Here is a 25,805-nt window from a genome sequence, read left to right as displayed (position 1 = left end):
AACCTGTGACTATCACAAAGAGGGTGGGGCAGGGGGTGACCTTGTCAAGGGATAACGTTCCATAATGTCACATGAAGGAGCCCTGTGAATGAATCCACATAACTGCTAGATTAAAGTGCATGAATACACACGCTTAATGAAGTTTAGGGACCCTTTAACTTCCTTTTAACCCTTTCTCCATACTCACAGTTGAAATGGATGACTTCCCTCTACCCTTACCAAGCATGTTCCTGGATGACATGGAGATTCTTTGCTGCATTAGTGGCTGCAAGCACCAGATGAGGGTTTGGTAATTAAGCTCAATTCCACTTTGTACACACATGAAGCTGCCTTATACAGTAATCAGACCATTGGCCCATCAAGGTCAGTACTTCTTCCTCAGACTGGCAGTGGCTCTCCAGGGTCTTAGGCTTTTACATCACCTACTGGCCAGTCCTTTTAAATGGTGATGCTGGAGACCTTCTGGGACCTTCTGCATGCAAAGCAGAGGTCTTCCACTCAGCCACAGCTGGCAGAACTCTATGGCGGGCAATGGAATCTGGGATGGATTAGACAATATGCTTTGAGCACATGCAAAGAGGCCAAGCAAATGTGCTCATGGCAAGGACCTAGAGCACCCCAGAGATGTCCTAGGGCCGCACTAGGCAGGTCTCATATATTCAAATCACTGTCAGAAGTCTCAAAACATACAAGGCAAGAACTGGTATACCCAGCATGGTGTAGTGGTTAAGAACAGCAGACTCTATCTAGAGAACTGGGTTGGATTCCCCACTCCTCCACATGAGTGGTGGACTCTATCTGGTGAACCAGGTTTCTTTCCCCACTCCACATGAAGCCTGCTGGGTGACCTTGGGCCAGTCACAGTTCTCTCCAAACTCTCTCAGCCTCACCTACCTCACAAGGTGTCTGTTGTGGGGAGGGGAAGGGAAGGCGATTGCAAGCCGCTTTGAGACTCCAAAAAGGTAAAGCAGGATATAAAAACCAACTCTTCTTCTCTGGCTGGGCTACCATTACCTCACACACTCAAAGCCCTGCAAGAGTGGCAAGGGAGAAGTGCAAGAACAGCCAAGAGAAGCCTGGGCAGATTCCTAGACTGGGCTATGGGGAACCCATCCTACTTCCACAGCAAGCCTAAAAAGTGATAAAACCTTTAATAAGAAATGGCTACCATGGAATACTTCTATGTCTCTAAATATTTAGACTTAGCTTTATTCCTTTTTATATGAGTAGATGTTCTTAATATCTAAGATTATACTTGACTAACTTATATAATGAGTAATTTTTAGAGAAATGGTAGCCACGGTATATTTATTGTGCTACTCTTTTTTACGTTAGCAGCTGTCTTTCATGTCTAAGAATACACTCGATACGTTCATTTGATTTTTTTTATAATCTTTTAATTGAATAAGACTACGATGAAAGCTAGTATATTGAACTAACTGTAATAAGTATAAAATTTGTTTTTTGAATGTATAATACCGTCCAAAGAAAACACCACCTATTGCAGTGTTTTTCCCTCCTCCCTTTTTTCCTTCTGTAAAGGTAAAGGTCCCCCGTGCAAGCACCGGGTCATTCCTGACCCATGGGGTGACGTTACATCCTGACGTTTCCAAGGCAGACTTTTGTTTGTGGGGTGGTTTGCCAGTGCCTTCCCCAGTCATCTTCCCTTTACCCCCAGCAAGCTGGGTACTCATTTCACCGACCTTGGAAGGATGGAAGGCTGAGTCAACCTTGAGTCGGCTACATGAAACCGACTTCTGTCGGGATCGAATTCAAGTCATGAGCATAGCTTTTGACTGCAGTACTGCAGCTTAATACTCTGTGCCACGGGGCTTCTGTACTCTATATAAATATAATGAAAGCATTAAAAAAAATAAAAAAGTGATAAAACCAGCAGGTTCTGGCCCAGCTTCCAAATATTCTCCCACATTCCTAAAATATGGAGCACAAGAGCATAATCCAGTGGGCATCAGTTACCCTCATCATCTCAATTGTCTTCAAACCTACTTACTGCAGAGACATTGCCAACTCTGGCGCTGGACCTAATAAAAAACCCAATGCTTACATGTTTAAGCATTCACAGACCATTCTCTAAATTAGGTGGTCTGAAGATCTGATGTGTGTAAAACAACCCCCAAAAGCGGGAACTGAACTTCCAGCGCTAATCCATTTAAACTTCTTATCACTAAAATATTGCCAAATAAGCTGAACACAAGAAGTCAAAAACAAGAAGTTGCTTCAGTATTCCTTAAATTAGGACTTTCATTTTTTTTAAGGCCATTGGCAAGAAACTCTGAATTCAAACACTGTTTTAATTCAGCTGAAAGTTGTCTTGAACCAGCAAGTTGAATGATTTATGGTGCAAAGAGAGGGAGAAATATTATCCAGTTCTGTGGCTGACAGGTGACCTCTGTCTGCAAACACAAGACAACACAAAGGGACACTTTTCTCAAAGTATGACTAGCAGGTGTACATAACAGACCGACGCTGAGTACTTGCCAAAACTGTACCTGGGACATCAATACCTGCCCTCAGCACCCACAGCACCCACAGCACATTATTCTCTCTCCAAAGTGCTGTATACATAATTACTCATACATAGCTGACCCTGTGAAGGAGGTCACGGAAGGTCATCCCAATTCACAGGTGGGAGGGAAGGGAGAGTGACTCACTGAAGGCCACACAGAGAGCTAGTGGCCCAGCCAAGATGAGGAAGGAGGTGTTCTTGGCTCCAAGTCCTCCATTCAGCCCACCAGACCACAATACCCTGGAGAACACCAGCATGACTGAGTCTTTCTGTTTTGCAAGAGCCTAGTTGGCTTCGCTTCTTTTTTCGCCTAGAGGGATTCAGTTCTGTTCCCAAGGCCTGAAACAGAACTCCAAAGCACATTTCCTCCAAAGCCTATAAAACTGAGGAGTGAAAAGAAGGGGATTTGTAAAATTTCGAATTACTCCCTAGAAAGTAGACAAATAATTCGATCTAAGGTTAAGTAACAAGATTCCTTTCCTATTTTTTATTATTATTATTTTAACAACACATCAATATTTTTAGAAAGTAAAGAGTATTTGTAGTGAGAATAGACATTGAAGTTTTAAGGGTATGTTATGCTTAAGTCACCTGAAAAAGGCTGACTCAGCCTTCCATCCTTCCGAGGTCAGTAAAATGAGTACCCAGCTTGCTGGGGGTAAAGGGAAGATGACTGGAAAAGGCAAACCACCCGATAAACAAAGTCTGCCTAGTAAACGTCAGGATGTGACGTCACCCCATGGGTCAGGAATGACCCAGTGCTTGCACAGGGGACCTTTACCTTTACTTATTTTAACGATTGCTATTTAAATATTTTACAATTACCGGTATTTTAGATTTTTCTGAAGGTAGTTATAACGAGATAATTAACTAAAATATTAAGAATATGGTATGTTCAAGTTACTAGAAAGATTTTCAAGGTATTGTAGCCCATAGTATATGAATCGAAATTTTGACAAATCTGTTATTTTTATATTCTCAATATAGTTCTGTTAAGGCTCAGAAGACATAATTTGTTTTATTTTACTTTTCCCCCTATCCCTTCTCTTTTTTCTGTATCCCTAAATCTTGCAATAAAAAAATAAAAAATAGAAAAAAAAAGATTCCTTTCCTACTGAATGTTGTGGATAAGATCTGGGCTGGAAACATGCACAGCCCTGTGCGCTGCAGTGGAGTGTACACGAAAGATGTTTGTGTGTGGGGTGGGGAACATAGAAGTTGGAAGGAGTGGGTTTGTTTGGCATTAGGGTAGAGACACCTACAGCTAGCAAGGAAAGGGAAATTCTCACACTCACCTGGAAGCCTAGGGCAGCGGCCGTGGAGGTAGAGGGCACTTCAGATAGCAACACGTAAGCACATAGGCACTGACCAGAGAGTGACTGCAACTGACATCAACAGCTCATGCTTGCAGTAGGGGTGACTGTGGTCCCAGCCCTGAGCAAGCCCTTATCTCCCGGAACTTCCATGGAAGGGCAAAAATTCTCCCCTTCCCCTTCCCCTCTATTGCCTTGCAGCAGTAGCTGGCAGCCCCTTCTAGCAAAGCAAACACACTATCTGCCCCGGGTTTAAGAACCTTCTGCCCTGGCGTTCTGTTGCTGGAAGAAGCTTCAGATACACCCCTTCTCAGTAATCTGTGGTGTGGATGCTCAAGAAGGGATCTAAAGGGCTCGCAAAATGATGTACAGGCTACTAATCAAGAAAGATCCATGGCAGAGATGTAGGACTGGACTGTACCTGTGCATTTAACTGGAAGGAGCGATATCCACAAATCCTTCGCAGATGTGTTTCAGATATCACCGCAAGCTCCAGTGATGCTGAGAATTGTGCATAAACATGGCATGTTGCCATGCTCGCTCATGTGTCCCACTCTTCCTTTCTCACACAGAACGTGATTAAGAATTCCTGGTTTTCAAGCAAATTCCAGTGTGCCCCCCCCGCCCCAAATCTCAGCATAACTGGAGCTTGTTCTGATGTCTGAATGCAGCCTTGGTCTCAGAAATGACTCTGAGTCACAAATAGCACAGTAGCCTGTATCCAGCCACACATTCCAAAGACTTAAGGGCACTTATGTTTTCTTAAGAGGGCATGGCAATTGCCACTGATTCCCCCTCTCATTGCAGAGCTCCAATCTGCCCCTGGGCTGTTCCAAAGGGTCCCCTGACCCTCAAGGACCTAAATTTTGGTCGACAGCCAGAAGACTGTAGCAAAAGAGGGTAAATCAGCAGAAATTTGTGACTCATTAAGTGTCCTTAATTTTCTGGAACTAAGTGACTGAATACAGGCTACCGTGTGTAGAGGAGTAATACTTCAACAGTGCTGTAAAGAAAGTATAGCACAAACAGTCTTGAGCCTTGCCAGTATGTGCCTTCTTTCCTCCTCCCAAACAGCCTTTTTTGGCAGGTAACAAATTCTTTAACATTCTAGGCCACCCCACCCCCACCTGCGTAGGCCTGCCCATAGAGGCCACGCCAAACACCTGTGACCAGAAACCTTTCAAGGAAGTGAACAGAAGTGTTCGACATTCTTTATGCTTGCCATTTGTCAGACTCTTGTTTCATTCTCCCCCCACACCCCCCAGCAGCAGATCAAACAAGCATCTTGTTAAGTGGCACATCTGTTAATATCATCAGCCTGGCCTTTCTAGGGGAGGCATTAAAAAAAATGAATTCAATCCTAGGGAAACAGGCTGTGCTTGACAAAGGAAGAAAGGCTCCTTCTTCTATCACCAAAAATACAGTGGCCCAAATCCCAAGTGACGCGTTTTTTTAAACACGGAGTATTTGAAAACCATGACATACTTACAGCTTCAACAGCTTTCAATCCAGTCTTTATGTTATTAACTTCCTTCTCCAGCTCCACCAGGCTACAAGGAGACACAAAGACATGGCAGTTAAAACAAAAAGGGCAGTGTTGCATTGGGGATACAGGAACTGCTGAAGCAGAAAAAGTTCACTGGTCCATCGTCTGGTATCCTCCCTCTGGCAACAACCCCTCGCCAGATGCACAGAGGTGGCAGGAAGAGGTCCATTTCTTCTTTGAACTGCCTCTTTAATAGAAAGTTTAAGATCAACTTCCCTCACTGCTTTGAGGCCCATTAGAGACCCCATACAATTCAGAATAGGCTTAAGTATTTTAGCCACAGGCCATCTGTAAAGGGAAAGCAGGATGCCAGGCTTATAAACACTCCTTGCTTTAACAAGTTGTGCTAGCCACTTGGCCAGCCTAACCCACATGCAAAAAACCTCACTCCCAGAACAATCAGATTATCCTCCTCCTCCCCACATGTACCCCATTCCATTCCTCTCCCTCAGACTAGCTGACAACCTGTAGTTGACCACAGATTACCCTTTTGATGATTTCTAAAGAAACCTATCTTTCTAGAACTCTTATCAAGGACCATCTTCAATGCTCTTTCCATTAAGTCCCCCCCTTCTGCCGCGCAAGCAAGTGCTCATGTTATGGTTTTTAAGTATCAGTTTCTTCTCTTAGGGCTACACATTTGCTTTTTATAAAAAGGGACGGGGATGACCAATGCTTCTTTTGATGCCAGCTTTTATACCAGAAACCCACATTTTCCACATGTGCAGCAAACCCAGCCTCGGCAGTTAAAATGGCTAGTCAACAACAAGCCAATCAACAGCTCCTGAGCGAACCAAACCTGCCCAGGCGGTTGAATAAACAGTTACTATGAAGAAAGATCACTGGGATGAGAATGATTACAAGGCTAATGCAGAGTGATAAATGCTTGTTAGCCTTTCATCCAGAAGTATACCAGTCAAGAGTCCATGTCACATAAGAGCAACGTGACAGCTGGTGTCGGTTAATGCTTAGATGCGTCCATTAACGAAGACTAGGTGAAAGATGCAGCCCAAAGTTCAAGAGGGAGAGCCGGTCATGTGGCTGTCATGTGACACTGTAGAGTTTGTAAGACCTTCCTTTGAAAAAGCTATAATTGGGGTGGGCATGTACTGTGTGGTAGACGTTTTTAGAGCAGAGCTGCTGCTACTTGATCGGGGAACGGCAATATTGTTGTCAAGATTTTTACTCACTCACATGGCATTTATTAGAATGGTCTGTTTTTTTATTCCACACAGGAAAGGCCGGGCACAGATCCCTAAAGAAAACACACACTGACCCAGACATACTTACTTGACTTTTGCTGCTTCTGGAAGATGCTGAAGTTCCGCCTGTATGTCCAGGATATCTATGTAGTTCTTCTCAAAGATCATGATTAAGTAGTGCAATAGTGTAATGTTCCTACAGGCAAACAGAGGAAGAAACCAAGAGAAGGGAGGGGGTTAGTTGCCATCAAATATAAAGGGTTGGTTTGTTAATTCAGACTCGACCAGGCAAAGTTTCAGATACAAGTATCAGCATCTATGTTTATCATGTGACAGCAGAGTGGATAACAAGCAATAATTTATCTTAATGAAAGAGTCCACACAGCCCCAGCTTTTCTTTGAAATGTTGCATGCTTGTCACACCCTTACATGATCCAAAAAACCACAGAGGGCACAAAACTGATCTACATTTTATCCCTCCTCATTTCCTCACCCCAAAAGTATCCCCCATGTAAACAAACAAACAAACAAACAAACAAATGTATATTTCAAACCTACTTATCTATGCTAGATTTGGTGTCAGCTATTTTGTTCAGGCTGGAGACTTTAAAGCCATATGCGTTTCCTCTTTGGCCCTTGTTCATGTAATTGCCAAAGGCTAAAACAACCTCCAGGAGCTGCTTCAGGCGCTTGCTACGGGTGAGCTCTTTGGAGGCCAGAAGAAGCGCTGAAAGAGAGGCAGAGAAATCTTTAGGTTAGCATCCATAACCATCTATAGGGAAGGCATGTTAACAAACAGGTAGTAGAGGAAGAATAGCTCTAATAAAGTGCAATGTTATTTTTCACTTCCCAGGTTTCAGTTACTCTCAGACACTGATCTGATTCAGACGTAGTGTGAAAACATTGTGTATTTTAACAAATTAATGTAATTCCCTTTCACTGCATTGTTTGTTATATGTATTATCCTGGCTTTTTAAATTGTTATCTAATGCTGTAATCCACCTTGAAGCTCAATGAGAAAGTGGACTATACATGAAGTAAGTAAGTACATAAATAAATGACTGTGATTAATTTCTGAAACCAGGATTTGGCTTGCAGATGGACCACTCAAATCCTGGCTTCCCTTTGCCCCTGCCAGGTATCTCTGTGGCCAGTCTGCATGAACAGGTTCAGCAGGAAAACATATTCAAATTCAAATGCAAATTCAAAAAACCTTTATTGGCATGATCAAAGCGATTCTACTTGAAATTTACCAATCGAAAGGCCGCGGTATCTGGAGTATCTACAGTTACCACGTTGTCAAACCAGGTACACTGGTTGGTAGGCCCATTTAGTGCAGCTTTCCTAGTGAGATTTCAAGAAATCTAGCTACTGACCAAGTGACATGAGTATTACAATCATTCAGTAAAAAACGTACAAGCCTCGACTGTCTTTTAGGAGGGGTTCTATATATTTCTCTCTTGCCAGAGTGTGTAGTTCGCAATGCAGAAGGAAGTGAGCTGCCGATTCCGGTTGTTTTTTAGAGCAGGAACAGGATCTCTCCTCATAAGGGGTGTTGGTATATCTACCTCTCGTTACTGCCGACAGAAGGAGATTTAAACGAGCCAGTATGAACTGGAGTCTTTGAGTCGGAAGGATGAGGGAGGAAAATAATTTGGCAGTCTATCGGGCAAACATATTCTGTTCAATCGCATTGATCGCTCATGAGCAGAGACTTGAGTCTGTTCAGTTTGCTGCCTTCCAGGTCAAACCGCTATCAAGTGTTTTGCAGATACAGAATTGCTGCGGTGATGGAATTTCATTCCCTTGCCTCACAGGCACTTTTGCACCTGTGCATTAGGTAAAATCAGATCAAACACTCAGGATCATGGATGGTCGGGTCAGGTAATTTAATAATATGGGTGGGGAATGGGTGGGGCTGTGGCTCAGTGGTAGAGCATCTGCTTGGCATGCAGAAGGTCCCAGGTTCAATCCCCGGCATCTCCAGTTAAAGGGACTAGGAAGGTAGGTGATGTGAAAGACCCCTGCCTGAGACCCTGGAGAACCGCTGCCTGTCTGAGTACATAATACTGACTTTGATGGACCAAGGGTCTGATTCAGTATAAGGCAGCTTCATGAGTTCAGGAATTGTGTTTCCCATAAGACTATGCAAAAATGTGCATGCACAAAAAAACTTCAAAAATACCTCCTGGGCCATGTCCTATCAGCAAAATCATTGGGCACAAGTATAAATTCAAGGGTAGTGAAAAACAAAGCCTCTTTCCCCTACTTGCCTTCTGCCATGCCTACAATGACTTCAGTGAACACCAGACGGTCAAACTTAAAAAAAAACTGTTTATTTATAATCACTGGCTGACTGATTGATTCGCTCACTCTTTATTTATATGATTGGTTGCTGAGTGTCATGCAGTAACAATGGGTCTGTGGGGTGAGCTGAACCAGCGAGTGCTCAAGCGTCCACAGAACAAGTGAAGCCAAAGGATCAAGTGAAATCATACTGAAGATGATTTTACCTCTTCTAAGTTAGTCTTCTCTCTTTCTCCCCTTCTCTGGCAATTCTCTTATCCCCTTTTTCCCATCACTCCTTGTATGTCAATCGCCCCCTCTTACCCCCAGCCCTTATCAATGTCTCCCTCTCTTTCAACCCACCCTTCCCAATCTACCCATCTCTTTCCCTTCTATTTCCAGCCAAACAATCCCCCTTCTTTCTCTTTCTCTCCCCTCCCTCATACAATCCCCTCTTCTTGTTCTTTCTCTCCCCCCCATTCTCCCCCCTTTTCTTTTTTTCCCCTTCCTTGGCAGCTGCAGTAGCTGTAGCGGTGGCAGGGCTGTGGGGGGGGGGGGGGTCCCATCTCCTCCCCCATCACCGAGCCTGGTGAGGTTCCAGGTCTCACCATCCACCTTCAAGCCCAGGGGCAGCTGCAGCGGTGCCTGGGAGCCACTCCAAGGCCAGAGCGTCTCTCGAAGTCTGCCACAGCAGCAGTCAGGCCTGGAGTGGCTTCCAGCATCTGTTGCTGTCGCAGCCGAGCCCTGAACAGCTCCCAAAAGCCCACTGCCACCAGCTCTGCCAAGGTAAGTGCATTGACTGTGCATGAGCAGATAATGCAATTGTATTTGGGGGGATTTACCCCCCCCCATATATTTTATTTTTGATTTCAGATTTTTCTGCAAACCTAGGGAGTCTCCCAATTTTGCTGGGAAAACTGTTCAGCGTTGGTGTGGCCCCAATCCACATATTTAGGTATCCACAGATGGGGGCCATGTGTCGCTATTAGATATAAAGATAGCTCCCATTGAAAGTGTTGCAAGAGAAGCCTCGGACGACTTCTTTTCAGTCCAGTCTTTAAGTCAACTAGGAAATTTCCTAGCATTTACAGCCAAGTGATGTAGAGCTGTCCAGGATGCTGCTGTAGCTACCAACAGAGACAGGACTGGGATTGCTCGTCTAGTAACATAAAATTCTTTGTCGACAATCTTTTTTTGTCTAGCGCTACCTCTTGATAGACTGATACCAATAATAAGATGCTGTCTGAGAAGACCTTGAAGTTACCTTCCACTTTTGGCTTGGCTTCTGCAAGCCTCTCTGGCAACTTCTTCTTAAAGAACAAGGCTTGAAGTCGCTGCTGGTAGTGATCAATTCTGAACAAGAAAGAGGAAGCAGAAGACTTGGATTATCTCTCAGTGAAAGCCTAAGAAAGGCAAAACAACCACAAACTCTGTACAAGCCTTATACAGTTGTAAAGCCTGTCCAGTAATTAGAACCAGATAGACCGAAGTGCCTTGGTTATAATTTTGTATTGAGCGAGAATAATAAAAGTTTTAGGTAAATATAAGAAACTTCACTAGCTGCTTTCATCTGGGCAAAAGGACTCACTGCAATAAATTGCAATATACTGTAGCCGCTGTCTTACTTGCAGAGTAAATTTGCTTGTAGTTAAATCACATGTTACAGGCAACTCACTGAAGAGCTGGCCAAGTCATATTTTTATTTGTAGCATTTTTTAATTAAAGAGGATCAGATTCATGGTAGTAATTCACAATGACTTGACAACAGGTTCAAAGAGATAATACTGTGCTCCTATGTTATTTTTATGCTCCATAACCTGGCCTGTAGATCCGTTAGAGAAAGGTAGGGTAGGGTGTAAATGTGTTTAATAAATCATTTGTTAAAAACCGTATTCTCTTTCTTTCTTTCTTTCTTTCTTTCTTTCTTTCTTTCTTTCTTTCTTTCTTTCTTTCTTTCTTACTTACTTACTTACTTACTTACTTACTTACTTACTTACCCCTTCTTTCTTTCTGACACACGTACCTGCTCATTTCATAAAGGAAACGGTCTGCCCGAGCCATGCGGTCGATTTCGTGCTTATGTTCTTCCAGAAGGTCGATATCACTCTTCTCCGGAACAAACTTCAGTAGCTGAAACCACAGGTGCAAACAAAACAAACAAATCCCAGCATGAAGGGACCGACCAGAGCAGGGAGGATGCTAGCAAGAATCACTATTGCAAGGAAGGTCTGCTCCAAATTCCCCATGTGAGAGCACAGTTGCAAAGGAATGCAGCTGTGGTTATAAGATTGATTTTTCTGAAACACGTTTCAGAAGGCAGAAACATCTGCCTTCAACCTCCCTTCCATGACTTCATTAGACATTTTTAAATTCCACACAGGATTTCCCATTTCATGTCATTCCCTTGACAGCCAGAGGCATGCCAGAATGTAGCGCTGGACTAAAGCACAATCCAGCACCAGAAGTGTTCATCCCACTTATCTCTCATTATAGACAATGCCTCATCCACCTCTTCTCATTTTAAAATGATTCTGCTACACAGAGACAATGAACAATATCAATGTCACTTGACAGATGCTCAAGACAGGCTCCTATTTGTGAGTTGGCCTTAAAAAAAAAACTCATACTTTGACAGATTTTTTGCATATCTGGTAGGGAGTGACACATTGACTTGGCCATAAATATTGCCATTCAAACACACCCCAGTTACTTGGAACAAACTGCCTGGGAAGAATAATAGATGATGAATCTGCATTTTTCCATTCCCCGTTTATCCTAAGATGCATGTGTTTAAGATTTCTGGCAACCTGCCAATGAGATAACAACAGTGATCGCTGAACAAATCTGAAGGCCTGACTATAGGTAAATGCACAGATGTTGTGTGTCCCTTCCCATTAATGACAGACTGCCTCTTTCAGTGCTTTCAGAAGAGAAATGCAAGGAACTTGCTGAAGAAAGGAACTAATCTTATTTTAGTAGATAAGGCAACTCAACACTGTATGTGGTATAGGCAGCACAGCAAAATAACAGCATAGCAGAGATATGTACAAAGGCATCCTGACCCTGCATTCCAGGCACACTAGCTGAGAGGCAAGAAAATAGTCAAAAGGGAGAGGGTGAAAGCAGGATGTTCCACAATGAAAAGCAAAGACTAGGGACTTGCCTAAGGTCAGCTAGTAAGTTTGTGACCAAGTCAAAATATCAACTGAGGCCCTCATAAAGTTAGATGCTACCTTACTCCAGCTCAGATCACCATACAAGAAATAAAATAATATAAAGATAAAACCAAGAAGAGCGTGTTTCCTCTGTTCCTTAAATTTTAAATGTTTTTTTGCCAGCAGTCTTTCTTCCTCCCGGTTTCTCAATCTCATCATAATATTAAAACACATTGCCATGTAATATCTTTTGTTAGTACCAACCAAAGTATCACAAAATAGTGTGTGAACATTCAAGTTCAGTGCAAGGGTAATATAATATTGGCCTTATCTTACAGTATTATTAATAGTATAGTTTAGAAGCCCAACAGCCACAGAGGGATTCCACAGCAAATAACAGAACCGCATGCTGTGAATTTGTCCGGCTGGAAAAATTCCATTGCTACATCATTACTTTCCAAAGCCATATTCAACAACTACCATAAGGCACAAGCCCTTCCTTCAAACACATCTGGGCTGTAGCTATTGAACACTGTGCCATGAGTGAAAAAGAGGAAGAGAATGTGTTCCTTGGCAGTCAACATTTTTAAAGAGCCCTTTAAAGCAACTCACCTGCTCAAGCATATCTTTAGCCAGATCTTCTTCTTCATCCATTTTCAAGATTGCCTGTCGGATTTCTTCATTAGATAGTTTCAACCTTAATATTAATGGTGATCCGTTACTTGGGTTGCACAACTGAATCAGACAAATTCAATCAGTATTTTGTTGAGGGAAAAATTAGATTCCTGGAAACAAGCCCCATTATAAGGCTTACAAACAATATTTCTCCAGTCTAACATAAAATTATTGATAATTAATACACACAGTCTTTCCAATACATGGCTGAAACATGAATAGTGATAGAACAAACACATTCTTTGTAAATGAACTTCCCATGAATGGTGTGTCATACAGAAAAGCTTTTATTCACCCTTAATTTGGAATATCTACTACACTGCCCATTACATGCGTGAACTGGGCCGGCATAAGGAAACATCTATCAGGACAAATAAGAATTCTTAATTATGGGACTTTTCAAAGCCTATAAATTGATACGTAGTACTTAACCGAAGACGAAGAGTTATCTGCCGATGTTCTCTACCTTTTTTAAGGAGAATCAAACCGGCTTACAATCTCCTTCCCTTCCTCTCCCCACGACAGACACCTTGTGAGGTTGGTGAGGCTGAGAGAGCTCAGAGAGAACTGTGCCTGGCCCGAGGTCACCCAGGAGGCTTCATGTGGAGGAGTGGGGAATCAAACCCGGTTCTCCAGATTAGAGTCCACCGCTCTTAACCACTACACCATGCTGTCTACCAATTATGACCACTGTCAGAAGCCCTGATCTTTGTCAGAGGCAAGGTTGGTGAACATGAGAGACAGAACCATTTCTGTCGCAGGCACCAAAGGTTTAGAACCTCTCTCTCTCCCAGCTTCCCTCATGCTGAACGTATAATATTTTGGGGTCTACCAAAGAATGTTTATTCCCCAAGGTTTTAACTTATTATTGCAATATCGGGTTAGTGTTTATCCCCTTCCTGGTGCAGAGTTTTCAGTGCTGTTTTATTATTTCAGTTTTTGAGTTATTATCTGCTAATGTTTAAGAAGTTTTTATCTACTGCTTCTTTAATAGTTTTATCTGATTCTTTTGGCTTTAGGCTGTTGATATTTTTAAAATAATAGTTTTTAATGTTTAAACAGTGGCTGTTCTTATATGTTTATTATTCTAATGAATTATCGTGAGGTGCCTGTAGCAGCCAGGATATAAATATTTCAAACCAATCAAATATTGTTTAATTTTTTTACACAGAGGAAACAGTCATACATCTGAGAAACGTCACATGTTGTAATGCTGTACACTATAATCAGCTTCTGGAAATTAAAACATGAATGTATACATTATAACTATCTTCTTACAGCTCTACTCCTTCCAGATATCCAAAAACATAAAGATACATTTGTGCACGCAGGCAATCATGGCTAACCGCAGTCCTAGTCTTAGGGACAGGGACAGGTTAAAGCTCTGGAACAAGGTATGCACTTGTGCCAGAGTGGAGACTCGAGGACCGTGCACTGAAGCCAAGAGTTAAGCTGTCAGAAGATCTTGCTCTTACTCTGATTTTGCCTTTTCTCTTTGTACAAATATACACATTTCATACTGAATGGATAATGGTTGCTGCTTTAGTGTGGGGAAAAAATATCCCATGCTTCCAACTGGCATTAGTTTGAGCAAAATCAAAAACTGAAGGGACTGTGGAGAACAAATTACGCTCTTCCATCCCAACAGAAGATCCCTCACAACTCAAATTTCAGAATCAAGCAAGCAAGACACTCAAGAGAACTTTTTCAGATTCTGGCTCTGGTAATCCAGTTCTGTGACTCCACCAGGTTTACCGCATCACTTTGTTTGACACCTTTGCAAGTGGTTGGTTAACTAGAAAAATGGTTTAATATAGTGAAAAGATAAGCAGTGGTCCAAGAAATCAACATGTTGGAAGAACCGTGCCTAGCAACTGCAGAGGAAACATCTGGTTTGGGTGACGTCCTCTTCTCAGAGGGAATTGCAGATTGAATGCTACAAGCCTACAGGGGATTACGTGGGGGCTGCAGGGCTGCCTCCAAAATCACAGAGATCCAGCTAGATCTCAAAGAACAGTCTATACCAGTTCACCACACAGTTACAGTCCATAGCAACAGCCCAGATAACAGCAAGACACTGGATGAACAACCAGGCCAAACAGCTATTAATCAAGTGCTAGTCTTGTTATTTTTTCAAAACTTCTTACCAACTGTGCAGGGGACCTCAAAACTTTTTAAACAAAAACAGGTGAATGGAATGAACAGAAACCTAACGCAGATCCCTAAAATCTTTCCACTCAGGCCGAAGGAAGATTGGTGGTGTGTGCATTTGGTTGTAACACAGATGCCACATTAAAATGTGACTGTGGCCAGAAGAGGCACTAAGTAATTTATCTCTCATTTGTGAGGTACTCATCATCAATAATTTCCCTGCTAATCATGTATGAAGCACATATAATTTTGTCCCACTGGCACATAAAACTGACAAACCCCAGGCTGTACACTTAAGTCAAACACCATCTCTGGCTCACAGTTCTTTTCACAAAAAGCCTGGAATATAAAAACAGCTAGACATTTCTGCTGCTGACAAATTTAGAAGGCAGAGAGCAGGCCCGCACCTTGCAAACACCTCTTTACTAAAAAAAAACCCCAAAAACTCACCATTATCAGGAGATGCGACATCTCCTCCCCAAATAGGTGATTCCCTCTCTCTGCTGCTGCTCCTCTAGTGCAATTCTTTATCCTCATGGCATGATCCTAATCAACCAAGGATTATGTTCTGAGCATAGTGAAGTCACAATGCTAAATGGTCAATCCAACTTAGCTGTGACAACATGATGAAGCCATTTCAGAGTGAGAGTATTTTTGCTGGGGTAAAAGCCTTTGAAAAATATCTTCCTATTGCTGCTCTGTCCTCCTACAAGTCTTCCTACCACAAAATACTAGAATAGCACAGTCCCTCATCTGCATTCTATGAGCCCTTTGTGATGAGACATCAAGTCTGCAGAGAGAAGCAGAAACTACTGTACTGTATTATCCTCCCAGGTTCATCATTACTCCAGCTACTCAAACAATTCATTTGTTCCCCCTGGATTGGGATAACTATCAACAATTGCAGATCAGGCTTGAGCCATTGTGTCATCTGCATGATTCTCTGGGTTCTTTGGTTCTTAGACTCTCTTGCTTATTCTGCTGTCTTTCTGTACATCTGCCTCCCCAATCCAGACTCGGCATCTTGCAAGATCTGTAACAATGTTTGCCTCTGACCTTCAGTCTCATTCAGATGGGACTCATAACTCCAGCACCATGCACACATGCCTATCTCAGTCATTTTTTATTTTTTGTACACTGGGACACTCATTGAGGTTTTTTCTTCTTCTTCCAGTTATAGTGTCACTGTTTTTTGTGGTTTCTAGCCTTGGCCTGGTATGCTCCTGAAAATCACAGAGTAAAACATCCCCCTTCTCCACATCACCACAATAACTCATGCTGGAGTGAGGAAAGCCAAGTGTCTGGGTAATCTCCATGTCACACTGAAGCTGCACAATTATTAAATGGTTTCTAACATGAGACTTAGGCTGGTCCCCACCCTTGATCCCCTCAGGACATATAAATGATCCCTATTGACTCTGCAGACTCATTAATCACTAATCTCCTCAGGACACCTCGACTGATTTAACACCAGCAGACATCAAGTGGCTTATTGTCTGGCCATCTCAGAGGCACACGGAGAGAGCCTCTGGCTTATTCCAAACACAACCAGGATTTTTGGCATAAATCTTGTTTCAGCTTTCTAATTTTCCTCCTTAAGGAGAGCAGTTCATTTGGCTTAACCTAACACCCCATTCTAGCTGTATCTGAAAAAGTGAGCTGTGACTCCCAAAAGCTCCTATCCTGCCAGAAATTTTGTTAGTCTTTAAGGTGCTACTGGACTCCTGCTCTTTTCTACTGCTAACGCCCCAAAGTTTAGGTCAGAAAAGACTCACCTTCCTCAACCATATATCTTCAGAAAAAATATATACTGTGCTACTCGTCATCATCTTTTAAGTTTTGTCCATCTTTTATGGAAAAGGTCCTGTCACAAATGTTTGCAGGACAATTGACTCAAGAGTTAACGGTACCTCAGTTTTGAACACTATCAGAACAGAGAAGAGCTTGCTTGCTTTGAAGTCCCCATACTAGGAAAAAAATATTTTTCACTTGAAATCAACACACTTCCCTTGCCGACACAAAATCAAATAATCAGGAAGGACAGCACTGAGACCAAGCAAAATTGTGATGCACACACAGCCTTTTAACAACATGCCTCAATGAGCCGTGATTTTGACCTAATCTACAGAGAGGTGGTAGAATGGGCAACCTCATACAGACATTTTTCAGAGTAATCCTACATTAAGTAATCCCTGTAAACATAAAGCTAGCACAGCATACAAAGGTCTAGGCTAGAACATTTTTGGGGGAAATCCTATTAACATGTTACCAAGGGGAGCATTGAATATATTACCCCTCATCTAAAATGGTCCAGACTGCATTTTACCACCACATTCTGCTGCATGTATAAAACCAGGCTTTAGAGGCATAGGGGTGGGGAATGCATAAATGGAGCTCTGCAGAGGTGACCCTCCCAGTTCTCTTTTGGATGAAAAGTGTTTCTTGCATGCATGGGGATTCTCCAGTGGAAAGGGGGAACAAAAGGCTCGCAAAGAGGAAGGCTTGCTCGCCTAGAACTCTTGCAAGCTCATCAGAGCCCCCTCTGCCCACTACATGTATGCTGTCTCAAAGCTATAACTTCTATGACAAAAATTTTGTTTTCATAAACTGTTCAATCTCTTTTATAATGTTCACCAAGGGACTTTCACAAAGCCACATCTTCCTTAAAAGAAAAGTGCTGTGGCTGATCTGTACACGTCCAAAGAAAAAGAAAAAAGGTGAAACCTTGACTTCAGCCAGGATGGAGCTCATATGGTTGAATGATCCCCCAGATTTTTTAAAAAAGTAACAGGACTGAAATAAGAGTTATAGCTTGGCCTCTTCCTGGCATGCTGCTCTTCCTTGTAGGGATTCTAGCAAAGGATCAGGGCCTCTCTTTCAAATACTGTAAACGGACATACTGATTTTTTCATACATTTGCCCTGCAGTTTTATCATAGTGCAGGTGTGTTCCATTCTTAGGTATCCTAATCTAAGTTCAAGAAAGAAGCAGTCCTTATAATATTAGGAAAGCAAAAGAGGAGATCTGGCAACCTGTTCATTTGGTGACCTTTGTGATAAATATAGTTTATAGCTGATCCTGAAGGCTGTTAACACATCAGCTAAAAACAGTGACATTCTCAAAGTGGTTATTGATTTTCTCGTCTACAAGTTCTATACACCTTGTTTTCACACCCTCCGCCTTTTCTTCACAACCTGAGAAGTCAGTTTCTTTCTTTGCAATAACCATGCATAATATAAGGATAAATAGCAGCTTGCTAACTGGAGGGTTTGGCGGCACAGTTTCCCATTACCAACATCCACTTAAAACTGCAACAGAAAGCTGAACAGAGGGCTGCAAACCACTAGCTAAGACATTCTTAAAGTTCCTAATTCGATATAGCTCAGTTCATCTTACAGAGAAGAATAGGCTCGTAGCCAGAATTTGACAGATTGCAGGAAGGGGACCAAAGTGTCCGAAGGGGCAAGTGTTATATGAATCATATCATAGTTATTCAACAGATACTTCACTATCTCCCAGTGTTAAAAACTTCTTTATTTCGTCTGACTTATGAATGACTAAGCATAAGATCACAGACCAGAACACAGGGGTTGAGAAAAAGGGCAAATTGTCACTGGGGCTTCATTATCTTACCTCTGCCCCTTTGGCTCTGTGCCTACAAGAGCTATTGGACCGAAGAAAAATCTGTAGAAAAACCATGGATTTTACTACGAATACTACAATAGCAATAGCATGAAATGGATAGTAGTAAAGTCTTATCGTGCAATAGATTTGATGGGGGTAGGTAAGGCTAACCAAGTAACCTTCCTACAGGTAGAGACAGGGGTACTGCTAAGGCAGGAGGTAAATATCAAATGTTGGCAGGTTGTGTGCGTGTTTTAAGTGCATATGTACATTCCTGTACTGGAAAGCAATTGCATTTTCATACACGTGGCTTAAGAGAAGCATTTCCTTCAACTATTTTGTAACATGAGGATTAAACCTTAATTAGCCAGAATTTTCATTTGATCTTCAAATTTCATTTTCTCGGCTGCTATGAATCAGTTATCAGAAGTCAACATATATAACACAAGAAAGGCTGAAAGGTAATTTAACCCTCATGTGTGAAAATCCTCACAGAATGCAAGGCTTGGAGCAACATTTTCAATGGGATGGTGGAAAAAAACATTTGTGGAAGCATGGGAAGTCCTTTCTGAGGTGAGAAGAAGCCCTGCTGCTGTTAACTTTATGGTTTTAGTCTTTAAAACACATTCCTGGAAGGAAAATTAAAAATTTGTTAAAATGGTGTACCCATGGTGCAGAGAACATAGCACTGGTAACCTGCAATATAAAAAATGTTAGTCTTTAAGGTGCTACTGGACTCTTGCTCTTTTTTACTGCTATGACAGACTAACACGGCTACCCATCGTGTAATATCAAAGCCAATGATGGGCCACTGCCATAGATGTTCAGTGGGGACCAGGAGCACATGGAGCCAAGCCCCAGCCTCAGGGCCTACTTGGCTCAGACCCTTCATCACGAATGGTAATTGACATCAACTGGTTGCCTCCTCCTTCCCTCAGGGCCATCTTAACGCATGGGCACACTCGGTAGTTGCCCGGGGCCCCCACGAGCATAGGGGCCCCATGCTAATCTATGTATGTTGTGACTTGTTGTCAATGAATAAATGCATACCATACTAAACTATACATATCTAGCATGTGTTTTACTAAAGATAATGAACAATATTAATGTTAATTTGGGTTTGGGTTTGGATTAAGAATAAATACTGAAATGTAATGTAAGAAAGGACTTGTTCATTATGGAAGCGGAATGTTTAAATATTCCTGTGAGTGGTTGAGTGAGTAGGGCCCCCAGTGAACTACTTTGCCCGGGGGTCTATAATGCTGTTAAGACAGCCCTGCCCTCACTGCTGCCAAGTTGCAGGAAGAAGCAATGGGTGTTGTTGCCACTGAGTGGAGTGTCCCTTGCAGTGCTGGCTTCTAATTCCTCAGAGGCTGCTCAGATTGGCTTGCTCCAGAGCCTGTTCCACTTCTCAATCCACTGCTGCTCTTCCACAACCACATTCAGCACAGCATCCCATGCAGCAACGAATGTGGAGTGGCTAGGGGCAGGAGATGGCTTTTCCCCCCTTTCAACTGTAGGCAATTTACGAAGCCTATTTTGTACATGAATCTAAAAACAAAAAGACATACTAGGATCTATTGCTTAACAATGAAATTAGCATGCAGACTACTTTCAATTAGAGGAAAATGAAGGCTTATCCTGTCACTAGGGTGGGATGTACAGATGTTTGCAATTTTACAATAAAAATGAAGAAGTCATTTTAATTTCGACATCAACTCATTGGTATCTCCTTCCCAGCCATGGATCTATCAAGGTCAGGCAGTGTTCAGGTCCTGCCTTCCATTCCCGCCACAAAAACCTTTCCACTCTCTGGCTAAGCTATAGGAATGTTCTGCTCAAAGGTGGTCCCTTAGTGCAAAAATAAAAAAAGACATCCATCCAATTGTGGAGAAAAGCAAGAAAGTTCAAAATAAGTTTGGGAAATTCAGAACTTCCCAGCTCATTAGAGTCAAATGGGAATTAAAATGATATATTTTCTGGCAGATATTTTTGTATCAGGCCCACTTTGCTTGGAACATTGTTGTATTGACCTGAGGTCCTCAGATGATGCACAATCCATTATCCTTCTTCTTGGTAGTCTCATGCTAGGAGCAGTCGTTTATTTGTGCCATTGCCAGGTGGTGCATCATTTTTCATTTCAGCTTGTCTAGTTTTGCCTTCGGTCCTCTGGCTCACACTGTGTGTCTCCCTTTGCTAAATAACACAAACCTGAGTAGCTTTGTGATATATAGAGAATTAAGCAGAGTGCTCAGACTTCTGATAGAGATTTAACCAGACTGCGTATTGCACACTGAATTTAAGGTGATGCCATCCCGCAAGTCTAGTCTTCAGTACATAAGAAAAAAGAAGAACCCCCTCTTCCAGGAGCCTCTCATAATCCATCATTCTCCAGGGAGCCAGCATGGTATAGTGGTTAAGAGTGGCGGACTCTAATCTGGGGGACCGGGTTTGTTTTCCCCACTCCTACACATGAAGTCTGCTGGGTGACCTTGAGCCAGTCACATTTCTCTCAGAACTCTCTCAACCCCCACCTACCTCACAAGGTGTCTGTTATGGGGAGGGGAAAGAAAGGTGATTGTAAGCTGCTTTGACACTCCTTAAAGGTAGACAAAAGTGAGGCATGAAAACCAACTCTTCTTCTTCAGTCTGTGCACCTCATGCACAATGTTGACTTTTCTCAAAACTTCCTCTTTAGAGAAGGTTTGATAGTCTGAATTCTCATGAAATGAGCAGAGGAAAAGCTTTTTCTACTCAACACTAAGCAGAAAAGCTTTGTTTGCTTCAGATTAAGAAACTGAAATGGACTTTACACTGGGCCAAGGAGCTTAGTCCACAGTACTCCACTTTACAGGGCTGGACAGCTGAACCACTGGCTGGGAACCAACAAACTATGCCACTAAGGTCCCATGTCCAAGGGGATTTTGGACTTGTGCATCTTAAACTGCACTTATCCATGCCGAAGGGAGTTTCAAAAGCAGTTTATGATGTGACATGAGAGGTCGCTAGTTAAAGAAAAACAGTAAAAAAAATCCCATTTAGTATGGACAGATTCTTAGGTGTAGCTTTTGAGAGTCCAACATTAAAAACAAAGAGGCTGTGTGATCTGTCCCATTGACTTGGTACACCTCTTTATTGCACCCTGGCATGGTATCAAGGGATCATCTCATCTTGCGCTCCCTTTCCTCCTCGAACCCCAAATTCTTTCTCAAGACATACCTTTTGCAACCCATTTCCTAACCTGACTTAGTGACACCTCAGCTGCTCCCAGACTCCCCCTCCCAGCCCCACTTCCCTGCCACTCATGTCATAGTCTTGCCTATCCCTCATCCCATCTACACTGTAGGCCATCTTGGGAAAGAATGCATGTCTTCTGTGTTCTGAATAGCAGACTCCTGGTATGAAATGTGATACTATCATGGCTAACATCTAGTGGGGAAAAAATGGATCTGAGAGGCAAGCACACTTCCAGATACTGGATGAGGTAAGTACATTTCTGTCACTTGACCCAGCGGCTTCTGGGTCAAAGCAGCTGTTTCTTTAAAAAGAAATCACAGCTGAATTACTTGCTTCTCTTGCTGTTATACTTCATACAGATTTTAGCAAGCCAGGGATACAGTTGGACGCTAGATGGCCAAATACATGCATACATGGAGAGAAGCTGGTTCCTACCTCCGTTTAGCCCTGTTTTTCATAAAAGTAAGAACATGTACACATGAAACTCATTTGCAGAACAACATTGGCCCAAGTAAATTCCCCAGGCTAGGTCCCAGCTTCAGTCCCCCAAATCTCCTGATATTGCAAAAAATCAGCAGATTTCTATCCACAAGACCATGATATTTGTATCTGAAGGTGACCTGTGATAAATTTTAAAGGTAGCTTATATTACTTAAGCAAACAGAATTTAATCAATGTTTGGATGGGAAAGTCCTTGGAGTCTCCTGGAGGAAAGGCAGGGGAACTGTGAGCGAAATAAGTGTAGCTGATCACCACAGTCTATACAAGCATGCACCAATTGCCCCCACGTCTGCAGATGTGAGAGGGAAATACCAGATACAAGGGGTCCCCAACCTTTTTGAGCCTGCCGATACCTTTGGAATTCTAACACAAGGTTGTGGGCGCAACCACAAAATGGCTGCTGTAGGAGGCGGAGCTCACCACAAAATGTCAGGAAGTGAGGTTTTGTATAATTCTAATAGTAATGCCTCAACATTTCAAGCTCTGCTTACCAGGATACTTTTTAAATGAATGTATTGTTTAAAACATGTTCACGCAATACACAGCTTATTTTCAGTCATGAAGTGCTGGCAACTGCTGCTGAAACCAAGGTCATTTTTAATCTGTTCAGCCAGTCAGATCTCCAGAGGCCCTTCAGAAGGCCTGTTGGGCAAAAGCCCTGCCTAGGGCTGCCAACCTTCAGGTAGCCGCTGGAGATCTCCCGGGATTACAGCTGATTACAGCCGACAGAGATCAGTTTATCTGGAGAAAATGGCCGCTTTGGAAGGTAGACTCTATGGCATTCTACCCCACTAAAGTTCCTCCCCTCCCCAAACCCTGCTCTCCTCAGGCTCCACCCCCCAAATCTCCAGGTATTTCCCAGCCCAAAGATGGCAACCCTAGCCCTGCCTGGCCCCACCCACTTTCTGAATACTCTTGGTAGGCACCAGGAAAGGTGCCGGCTGCTGCCATGGTGGGGACCTCAAAGAGTTCTGCAGGGCCTGTAAAACAGACTTATTCTGCCAAGCTTATGGTTGAGGCCAGCTACGGCTTCTATATATAAAGACTGGCCTCCCTAACCTTCCCATTGTGGCTAACACCTTGTATTCCATCTGGTGCCTTCCATCTGGTCGCCTAGCTGGGTTGTTGCATTGTGACTCGTATGTTAGAGGCGCCTAGGTAAATTAGTATAATGGTTATGATTTTATAGGGCTATTTTAAAATGTTTTAATGCTTTTATTAATTAATATGACTTTTATATTCTGTAAGCCGCTCTGAGCCTGGCTTTGGCCAGGAAAAGCGGGGTAAACAAATGGAAATAATAAATAAATAAATAAATAAATAAAATACAAGCTAGTAATGAGCAGACTTCACTCAAACCAATTCAGAAATGGTGTGGTAATTACAAATTTTCTTGACAAGCATCTGAAAAAAGGTAACTGCTTTCCAGAATTCCCTCCTGATTTGCTATGTTGGCACTTGCACCCTATGGGCTGAGTCCTATGACTCTCTTCCGCTAAGTCTGCCTTCAACAGAGAAAGACTTCCTGTGATGAAAAATGACTTTTTCTGATGCAGTTACCAAAAAAAAAAAAAAAAGTAACTACTGGGCTCTTTTTAAAATTCCGTTGTTTGTGTTATGCCAAGACTGAGAAGGCTTGACTATCTGAAATAAAAATAATGGATATGAACATAACCACAGTAATAATTGATACAAGCAGACATATGCACACACAAGTGGAAGAGGGTGTGTGCATGTGTGAAATACTTTCTCTGTATGCTTGAGAGCAGAAGTATTTGCTTCAGAACAAACTACGCAGTGTGAAGTGATGCATTCCTTTTCAACTCAAAGGGCAGCTCTGGAAGGAAAGCTATAGACTTATCTCAGCACTGATACAGCCCAGCAAGTAATCCAATTTTCATCTACCCTGATCAATTCCTTCTCACATAGTCCTGCTTTTTTTTTAAAAAGGCAGAAAGCTAGCTACTTCCTGCTCTAGCTAGCTTTTGGCTTCTTCAACCCTATGAAATATGAGCCCTGCACGACCCTTTCTAATACAGTGTTAGTAAAACAAAAACATTTCAAGTAATGGGGGGGGAACCCCCCTCTGTAGAACCATTTTACTTTAAAGGGCAGAACGGTTTAGTGTAAACAGAGGGTGAATAAGCTACAAGGATATATGCAAAGTTACATTCAATTGGAAACAGCTGCCAGAAAAAGAGAGGGGGCAACCTGAAAGCGGGGTCTGATATTCAGAATTAGAGGTAACGATTCACTTACACACATTTGCATATTTCACAGAGTAAAGTAGTATGTTCATCACAGAAAGCATGCAACAGAGGGCTTAGGGAAACTGGCAGGAGCAAATGCCATCCTTCCTGTGGCTGTAGCTGTCACATGTCAGTGGGTAATGGAAAGAGACAAAGAATCACCAAAGAGAGTCAAGGAGGCGAGCGATTAGTGCGTTTTTGTTGCCTACCTCTAGTTTTAACATATTTAGACTGCCCTTGGCTGAAACATGGACCAAGCCACTGAGATACACTAGATACCCACTGTCAAAAATGAGCTCCCATCCGAGACTACATGGAAACTCTATCTTTGTTTGGTTGCACATCCCCATAAGGATGCACTCAAAATTGACTCCTGGCTGCTGGGAGATAAGATGAATATTAGCAATAGCTGAAACAGAGGAAGGGTCCCTGCAGCAAAGTGGGAAAGCTTTCTGTCTCCTAGATGAACTGAGTGACTTTCTGCAGGGGACTCCATGAAGAACTGTAGGCTAATCACTCAATCAACGGTTTCTTGAGGTCAGAAAAGAATAAGGAGAGCTGACACTGTAAGCTGGGATAATGAAAGGGCCGACTTTATTTTGATCAAAGGGGAAACTGCAGCGCGCACAGGCCAAAACCCCATTCCCCACCTAATTGCAGTGTGGGCGACTGTTGGGATGCAGAACAGTCAGTCCTCCTCTGGTTGTGCATCCCTGATCTTATGGGCGAGGCCACCCTGGCTCTGAGACCTGAGCAGTCGCATGGCTTCAGCTCATTTTCCTCCTAACTAAGCCTTCTTCAGTGCTCAGGGGAGATGTTCCATGTCCTCTCCCTGAGCCACAAGGTGCAGGAGTCAGGTGTAATGGCATCCCTCAAGGGTTCCTGCCCCAGGTTCAGGAAGTCATCGAGAGCCCCAGGGTTTGGGCCCCTTCACCCTCCAAAGTGCCCACCTAAACTGAACCATGGACCACTCAAGCAACGTTTTCCTGCACTGCAACTGCCATAGTGGGATACTGCTGACATGGCCTATGAAACTGCCACCTATACCTGAGAAAGGTGTTCTACATATTGGAATTGTAGCTGTTATGGACAATTTTCATTCAGCAGCCTAACGAAGATGTTTAAAAACACCAGCGAAAGGACAAAACCCTCTGCTGCACTCCACACAGTAAATCCTAGGCTGCTGACTTGACTTTCTTTGAGTACAGTCAGACAAGGAATATGGAAATCACTAAAACGTCATTCACTTCACCCCTTACAATAAGAGAAAGTGATCCATTGTATCAAAGGGACAGCCAAATCTGTCAGGTTCTTAAATGAATGCAAGATCCAAGTTCTG

At 42.7% G+C, this 25,805-nt stretch overlaps 1 protein-coding gene across 2 annotated transcripts in view; it reads right to left on the bottom strand.

The window, feature by feature from the left end:
* DAAM2 (dishevelled associated activator of morphogenesis 2) overlaps positions 1-25,805 on the bottom strand; it is a 134,959-nt gene that overhangs the window by 19,993 nt on the left and 89,161 nt on the right. For both annotated transcript variants that reach the window (XM_056852408.1, XM_056852409.1), the window contains 6 exons: positions 12,642-12,726; positions 10,898-11,004; positions 10,139-10,227; positions 7,147-7,315; positions 6,677-6,784; positions 5,330-5,390 (listed from right to left, as the gene is read on the bottom strand). In XM_056852408.1, the coding sequence (XP_056708386.1) occupies positions 5,330-5,390; positions 6,677-6,784; positions 7,147-7,315; positions 10,139-10,227; positions 10,898-11,004; positions 12,642-12,726 (619 nt within the window). The remainder of the gene's footprint in view (positions 1-5,329; positions 5,391-6,676; positions 6,785-7,146; positions 7,316-10,138; positions 10,228-10,897; positions 11,005-12,641; positions 12,727-25,805) is intronic.

Source organism: Euleptes europaea, chromosome 7, assembly GCF_029931775.1.
Source record: "Euleptes europaea isolate rEulEur1 chromosome 7, rEulEur1.hap1, whole genome shotgun sequence".
Lineage (NCBI taxonomy): Eukaryota > Metazoa > Chordata > Lepidosauria > Squamata > Sphaerodactylidae > Euleptes > Euleptes europaea.
This window is presented reverse-complemented; position numbering and strand designations above follow the sequence as displayed.